At 37.4% G+C, this 8,745-nt stretch overlaps 2 protein-coding genes across 2 annotated transcripts; one reads left to right on the top strand and one right to left on the bottom strand.

Annotated features, from left to right (window-relative positions):
• Positions 1 to 3,181: 3,181 nt before the first annotated feature.
• On the top strand, positions 3,182 to 4,278 carry Smp_008360 (putative adenosine kinase; the record flags this gene model as incomplete). The annotated part of the gene is made up of 2 exons (XM_018794423.1): positions 3,182 to 3,685; positions 3,721 to 4,278. The coding sequence occupies exons 1-2, from the start codon at positions 3,185 to 3,187 to the stop codon at positions 4,276 to 4,278; spliced, it is 1,059 nt and encodes a 352-aa protein (XP_018648837.1). The 5' UTR covers positions 3,182 to 3,184.
• Positions 4,279 to 4,345: 67 nt separating this feature from the next.
• Positions 4,346 to 4,890, bottom strand: Smp_008370 (putative molybdopterin-binding; the record flags this gene model as incomplete). Its single annotated transcript, XM_018794422.1, has 2 exons — positions 4,346 to 4,660; positions 4,837 to 4,890. 2 exons carry the CDS (start codon positions 4,888 to 4,890, stop codon positions 4,346 to 4,348), a joined length of 369 nt encoding a protein of 122 aa, XP_018648836.1.
• Between the last annotated feature and the right edge of the window lie 3,855 nt (positions 4,891 to 8,745).

The following is an 8,745-nucleotide window of genomic DNA, read 5'->3' as shown; positions in this document are numbered from 1 at the left end:
GTGACAAACATCAGCGGTAACAAACACCCAGCTTAGACGACGTCTAATTCCCAAGTTTAATGTTAGGATTTGTACTTCAAATGTCTTTATTTCAGTTTTATTAGCCGCTCTCAATAAGTATTTTCCACATTTGGCTATAGGTCTCTTGGCTAAGCTAACTGGAATTACGCTGACTTAGGCTATAGTATCTGTTATGAGTTTATAAAAAATAATAGGACGTATGTTATTGATCTTATGTCCGGCTTTTATCACGTGAATTGTCCACCAATCGAAATACGACTTTTCTGATCTTAACGCTGTGACAAATCAATGACGTTCGACCAGTACGAGTAGTCTAGTGTCCTTATTGGTCCCTTGTCCGCCTAGCCCTTCCAATTCAGCCCAGAACACCAATTGCAGCTTCTGCTATGCGAATCATTTATTTCAAGCACACTCGGTTAATATACGAGACAGACAGACCGCATCATACCATAAAATAGAAAATAATATTTGTACGAGATCAAGTCAAATGTGGCTGTGAACGTGGGATACAATAATCAATAAACTGAATGTAATTTAGGAACAGTAAATCGTATGATAATAATCCATAGATCAAAATGAAGCTTAGAATAAGATGAATATAGATATACACAATCTAGTTACTCAATAGTTAAACAATAAGAATATACGTAGAATAATCGTCAATTAATAGGTCCCGGAAATTACCCATACTTATGTCTTCGCTAGGATACAACAGTGTCTGCTAAGAATTTGTAGCCAGAAGTTTTGTCAAGAACGTGGAAGAGGTGACTAGGAGCATGACCAGTAACATGTGTCGCTACTACTGTCTGGTCGACACTTTTTGGCAAGGGAAATGACTTGAAAAATTTGCAGGACGTAACACGATTTCTTGCTTTGTCGCCATACTTTCTATGGTACCAAGAGATGTGGTCGTCATATTTGTTTATTCTTGTGGTATCTCGGTTCTTACTCTCCCGAGAGCTATAGCGAGACCTTTGAGATGTCAGATTAGAAATTAATGATTGTAATGCATCTAGCGTTTTTCAAGACTAGCAATAGTGCTTAAGTGGTGTGTACGTAAGTCGCTTAATTCAACTTTTAAGGGAGCTATGTTCAGAGTTTGCGTGTCACTCGAAGTTTCTGATATCGTCTACAAGTAAGGTGTCGTAGCAGGCATTACTTCTAAAATCTTGTCAGCCATGTTGACTCGACTCTCTAAATCTAAAGGTTGGCTAGAAGCACAGAGAATTAGCCTGAATACCGTTGATAAACGTTGCAGCCGAATTTCTTTCAGAAAGGCATCACGAACCTTCAAGGTCCAACCAACTGTCTCACCCTGCGTAATAGTTGAGAGGGTGACTTGTCACCTAACTCGCACTCATGCAGCTATTGTTGTAGCTTCTTTTCATCCGGTAGTGAGGTACGCTGAATAATAGCCTGCCTCAGCTGATCAAAGGCATTTGATGCAGGTATATTATCTATAAGATCTGATACCTCAGATGATACTTCAGTCGGTATGATCCCAAGCATATAACCGTATTTTGATTCCTGTGGACTATACTTCAGCCTGTGCAAATCAAATACTTGGGATTATTCTACTGCATGGAGGTATATTTATCACGTTTAGAGCGTATAACTCTATTGAATCGCTATCCTGACAAATGCCTTCAGGTTCGGATGAATACATTACAAATATACAAAAAACAACCACTACCAAGAGGAAGAGTAACCCTGTAATGGTTGTAAGTGAACTCAAAATTACGGTTTCGAGGAAAAATATACGGACTCACCAGAGGTCGTGAGTGTTTACTTTTAAAAACAAAACAGACGTTCAGTTACCTCCCCACTTTCCATGATTGCCCAGTAAAAGTCAATCCGCAATGTTGGCTGACGTTTAAATGTTTAGCTTGTCAACATTGTGAGAGCAACGAAGAGATCTGATTTAGAACATATTCATGAATATATTTTCTTTGATGAAATTAACCATGAAATCGATCTTAATACAACTTCTAAAATGTTGTAGAGGAATAGAAAAGGATGATATTTTAGGTTTATAGTAGACTTCGCTGCACGGAAATCGGAACACGGTATATTTATACAGAAACAATTCGTGGTAAATTTGAATCTGCTTTGGTATTCTATGGAACATTTCAAGGGCTAGAGTAGTATCACAACTTTCTATTCTTTTTAATATCATGATAATTATATATATATATATATATATATATATATATATATATATAGAGAGAGAGAGAGAGAGAGAGAGAGCCATGATGATAAACTGAAAAAATCTTCACTCCATTTGTTCTTTTTTTACGAAGTATAAAAGATGAGTTATGTCTATGTGGAATACGAAAACAGTGATTCGATGTTCATGGTTAACAGTGGAAGACCTTTCGAAGTAAACGCGCTTGTGAGTGTGACTGTCGAACGTGATATGACAGTATCCCTGCAGTCATATCCGTTTGATATACATCAGAAGAACTCTCGCACGTAAGCTAAACCAATTACAATATGTGAACTGCATAGTTAATCATAGTTCTAGACAGTGAAACAGATGGATTACATAAGCACAATCCATAATAATTTGAATAATTCAGTGGCGAAACTATAATTTGTAGACGAACCAATCAGATTATGGATAACAGGTCTAGAGTTTTGGCGCGAAATTCACTCAACCAGTTGGTTTGGCATCATAGCTAGTGTCAGTTTGTGAAGAAAACTCTAAATCCAATTCCTAAACCTAACATCCATCTGCAAACCATAAGTCTAATTCGTCACATTTTGATATAGTAAGTAGGTTGACACCCTTAAGGTCTCTTTAAAGTCACTCAAAGGTCGTCCATAAATTATGGTATCAACAACTAGATTCGATTGACTCATGACCTCAACTATTAAAATCCAAATAATAACCACAAAAACCCCTTCTGATATTAATCCAAACTTATCCCTGTGATTTATGACCGACAAACCAATCAAACGTTAAGTCCGCCTAAACACCCACAGAGTTTTTAACGCAGCATGTCCTCTATCATCCAATGCTCTTCCAGCGTTAGACAATGTAATGACCTAGAAACAGCAAATCAGATTCCAGAGGAATCATAGCGCATACCAATTGGCTAGAAATTAGCATATATTGATTCGCTGCAGCAGACCGCGTACTTTGAAAGTGGAGCTGTGTAAAATGCACGATTTATCGGAAGGTTATGTTTTCGGGATGGGGAACCCACTGTTAGATATAATTGTAGACGCTGACGATTTTATGTATCGAAAATACAACCTCAAGAAAGACAACATTGTACTAGCTGAAGAAAAACATATGACTATTTACGACGAAATTCAAAAGAAAAAAAAATTGAATTATATTGCTGGAGGAGCTACATTGAACACAGTTAAAATGATTCAGTGGATAATTCAGAAACCATTTGTGTGTTCATACGTCGGATGCATAGGTGCCGACATACAAGGGAAATATATTAAGAATGATTGTTCGGCGTTGGACTTAGTGACTGAATTCCAAATCGCGGAGGAACCGCTTATGACCGGAAAGGTAGCAGTCCTAGTCAGCGAAAAATTACGTAGCATGGTTACCTACCTAGGAGCTGCGTGTGATCTTTCTTTGGCCCACATTGAGCAACCACATGTTTGGAGTCTTGTGGAAAAAGCACAAGTGTATTATATTGCAGTAAGTTTAAATTGTATTATCTAGTTATTTTCAAGGGTTTCGTAATAAATACCTGTTATGAAGGTATGCTGAAAATAGCCAAACATTCTCTGGAAAATGAGAAGTTGTTCTGCTTCAATCTCAGTGCTCCTTTTCTATCTCAGTTTAATACTAAAGAAGTAGATGAAATGATATCCTACTCAAACATTGTCTTTGGAAATGAATCTGAAGCTGAAGCTTACGGAGAGGTCCATGGTCTCCTCGAAGATACTGTTCATGCAACAGCCCGGTATATAGCTGACTTACCATTTGCTGACGGAAAAAAGCGTAAACGACTGGTCATTATAACACGAGGAAAAAACCCTTTGTTATATACCGATTCTTCTGATTCAGAAATCCATCAATTCATGGTGGAGCAGTTTAAAGATGATCAAATAATAGATACGAATGGTGCTGGAGATGCGTTTGCTGCTGGATTTATTGCAGATTATATACGTGGTAAACCAATGATCACTTCTCTGCACGCAGCTGTGAAAGCTGCAGCCTATATTATATGCAGATCTGGCTTTTCCTTAGGTTCCAGAGATTCTTATTCCTTAAAAATAAACAAATAGGAAAAAGTGGAGTTGCCTTGGTTGTTTCTAGTGCCACATATTAGATAAGCATGAAGATATTTTTCACTTAGGCAATACGATAAGAACTGTCATTTTCCATCTGAATTCCTGTTGTACATAGTAATTCTGATGCCACCGGTATTTTGGCAAGTTTGATTATGAGGTCTGAAAAGAAAATCTTGTTCAATCCTGACAGTCTGCGAGTTTGTAGGGATTTGGGATGGATGGTAGTTTTTTTATTTAGTGCCTTAGCAACACCTTCATATGTCACATCATCGTGAGTAGAACCTATACCTCCGGATGTTATTACGTAGTCGTAACGGTTCATAAAGTTGCAAACTTCCTCTGAGATTGCATCTGAGTCATCAGGAATGACAGAAATCTACATTAGGGTGTTATCTTGTGTATTTAAGTTACCTTCCGAAGTCGTACACCGAAAAGCGGGGCAGTGAGGCATAGTTGTCGTGAATTGGAATCTTTCGCTTTTCCATTCAGTATTTCGTCACCGATAACTGAAATTAGTTGTAGTTAAGGGAGATTTGTGAATAAATTATTCACTTGCAACAAATATTTATTAGGTGTGTGAAAAGTTTCAAGTCCGGTTGCAGACATCATCTATGAAGAATGTATAGTTGTTTGGTATGATTGCTTGTAGCTCAAGAAAAACGTCATCGAGACAATGCGTGCATAACGTTCCATAGTTAGAGCGAATTTGTGTACATAATTTTAAGTTTCACGAAATATAAACCTGTGTCGATCAATATACTGTAGGAATACGCTTGTCTGACTACTAGGAGGATCATATCTTCTAATAGCTAGGTACATTTTGAGGATTCTCTGAGGACACGTTAAGTTTTGGATTCCCGAATTCAAATACAGCGTGCTGAAATATTCGGTCACTGATGTAACTATATTAGGAACCTAGGTAGTCAATAAGCAGGATTACGTTCTAGAATTAATGATGATGAGGAATATGAAGTAGAATAATTTCCTCCCTCTTTTGGCCGTGATTCAGATTAGGTAGGGTTTGGGTCCTAAGGATACTGGCCTTCTCATGTGAGATATTGTTTTAAATGTCTCTAGGTTATTTAGGTAAGTTTCTGTTACCTTTAGTCCACATACAAATACGTACACAGGTTAAATTAAGTGCACTGTACTATAACAATCTCAAAGTGATTGGCAAAGTCCGTCATTTTGTGTATATTAAGTAAACGGAGACAGCTTAAGTGAATAGGTGAAATATAATGCTCATTCCATGTAGCTGAAGCCGGAAATCTAGCTTCGGAGTTAGCAGATGGGCTGTGTCAGTATCACCTCTAACCAACTCCAGGAAATGTTAAGGATTACTAATTGAGCTCATCATTGGGAATGTGGAAAACTGGTACACTATTTTCATTTTGGGCACTCGAACCTAAAAACATGCAGATTTACGTTTATCGCTGAACTGGAAGATTGGTGTTCACATTCTGTATAGCACTCAAACCAATAAAATTTAGCAACAACATAGCCTTGCCCTGTGGTTTATTCTTGATGGTCCAGAACCTCCACCTTCTACAATAACTTTTAGTGTGGGGCTTTGTGTAAATTATTTCTAAACCTGATTGCTGCAAGTTAACGTGCGTTTCCCCAATTGAACACACCCCTCATAGTCATCTTAATACACCTCAAAGAAGCCATTCGACCTCACGAATACGTGTTGGAGCTGCATTTCATGACACGACACACTAAGTTTCAACGCCCTCCCACTTACAAATAATCAAAGGCCATCATAAATTTAATAGTTTGATTGACATAGTCATGAGTCTGTTATTTTCCAGCTTTTTTTGTGTAGTTGCATAATTTAGTGTGCTGAAATCCCACAGTTCGTGTAATACCCTAAGTGTTGGTGCAAATTATGTTTGAATCAACTTTGTTCTTTTCTGTTTTTGCTGCTGCTACTCAATTCTATGTATTCCTTCAAGCTACCTCGCTCGTCTTATGCTATAAAATGTTAACCGGTTTTATCTTGAGTATTATTTTATAGATATTGAAAGCCGAAGTTTTTGTCCAGCTATAATAAGTGTTGCTGCCACATAGAACCGTCCGAATGTTCGTTCCTAACTGTCATTTATGATGTTATCGGGAGGGATGAAAGAAAACGGTCTCCGGTTTGTTATTTTCAGTATTATGAATAACCCTACCCCCATCAACGTGTCAAACTAATACCGAGTGCCCAGTAGTTATGGATACCAGTGATAGATCTGTCAGGACCTCGTACATTTACTTCATTCTAGTGTAGTATGGTGTTATCTGTGTAAAAAATGACCAAAGACAAATGCATTATCTAAGTAGAATATATATATTTCAGTAATTGAATTCACTATCCTATACACTTGCAATAAGCAAAGTATAATTGAATTGGATGGACACAACAATGTCGAAACAACTAGAGTGGAATAATAAAAGTATTGAACACCGGGTTTAGACCTCTTTGAAGCTGAATTGAATCTATGCTGACGTTGGTAACTGTAATAACCAGCAATATTATTAGAACAGAGATAAGACAAGCAATAGAATATCTAGCAATTGTAGTGTAGTTTGTAAATCCGCTACGTTTAACCGGTCTAGTCGTCATTGTATTGAAATGAATACAAACTGTTCAATGTGTCAGTTAATAAGCGCGTCTCAAATGTACATAGATGAACATAGTAGTGGAATATGACCAACAAATAGATAGCCACACAAGCAACCGAAGGATTATTGAGAAGACTCACACACAAGACTGTTATGATCTCTTTTACTACGACTAGGCTACTCTTATTGGTTAGTAGTCTTTGACACTACTTTACTCTACAAGTCCCTAAATCAGAACACGTCTGAAAAGAAAACGTGGTTATAGTTAAAACAAGCAGGGTTGGACGGAAGTAAGAATCTCAAAAAGGAAGACGTTAATATATTTATAATCCTTCCATAAAAAGATTGTGGGGTGTTCCCTAAGTATTCGCTAGCGCTCATTGACTAGAAAACGACCAATCAACGTGCTCCAACACGATCCTGCACGTAACATGCTATATGCATCACGCTAACACATCCTTTAAGCAGATTCATAGAATCTGGTGTTAGAGTCCACCTGCATTGGCGTGACTGGCCTGTATTTTCAATTTCTCTGCCATCTAGGGAATAAGTGGTATCTACCATTTTTTGTTCACACAGAGAATGGCCTGTCCGTTCTTGGGGTTTTTGGTTTCACAGTCATCCAACAGAAGGGTTTGATGAAAAGTCAAGAAAATGCCACAGGTATTCAGAGTTTGACAACGCTTTAACCAGTAACATCTATTATGAATCGTACCCACCAAGTGAAATCAAAAGACAGAAGTGGGGGAGATTCGAAGATATATTTGATAGGCTGTCAATATAACGTGGATCGACTGATCTAATCTGGCTAGAGAATGTAGGGGATGTTGATCACGGCATTCCAAATCGTGATCTGGTGCGGATGCATGACCGAACGACTTCAGCTAGATGAGTCCATTAAAACTAATGTGGTCAGCGTCTAATATTGAACACTTACAGAGCTATTTATTTTGAGGATTTATTTACCGCTACAGATCACTCCTCCCTCAGTGAGGTAGTGATGACTGTACGATGTGGCCAGATAGAAGTTTAAAGCCAACGAGTTTGTCGTTGGTAAACACTCTTCTGATAGCTTGCTATGCTCAGCAGTGTCTGGTCGTCTTTCCTTACTATATGGGACCGTGAATATATATATATATATATATATATATATATATATATATATATATATATATAGTGATAAGGAAACAAAGTACAGTGAAAATTGGGGTTCCTCATAAACTTCATCGATCTTTTTATCGTATTTTCCATTCGTCCTGGATAAGAAAAAAAGAATATGTAAGTGCATATCGAGATACACTCGTACACGCGTACAGACACAAAGTAGGCGAAAAAAGGCAAGTAAACTCATATACAGACGATAGCGTAAAAGCGACTTTTCAAGAATTTTTCAGGTATTTTTGACGAAAATACTAAACATACATATGTTAGAAAACAAATTTGTTTTTTGGAATAAATATGTAAGTATAAGCATATTAAATTTCTTATCATATATATTACAAAGGGAAATCAAGATAAAGCGAAATGTTAATTGGTGTTTACGTGAAATAATCGTCAAAATGTTCTAGAAATCTAACCTTTATTCCAGAACACGTTGTTTTAAGTTTATTTCTAGATATTATAAGTATAAGAGCCGTGTTGTTCGACTGTACCAAAGGAAAATCGATGTGGACAGGATTTCTTTCTAAACACTCTGCTTTGATACGATCAATTCCGATGCTATCGTCAGCTCTGTTCTTGTCAACCACATAGTACTTATGTTCTCGCTGAATAACTTTGAGGGGTCCTTCGTTTGCTGGTTCGAGAGGTCGTTGATGTGATTCTCGACGTACGAAGACATGTGTACTATATCGT

Source organism: Schistosoma mansoni, chromosome 1, assembly GCF_000237925.1.
Source record: "Schistosoma mansoni strain Puerto Rico chromosome 1, complete genome".
Classification (NCBI taxonomy): Eukaryota; Metazoa; Platyhelminthes; class Trematoda; order Strigeidida; family Schistosomatidae; genus Schistosoma; species Schistosoma mansoni.
This window is presented reverse-complemented; position numbering and strand designations above follow the sequence as displayed.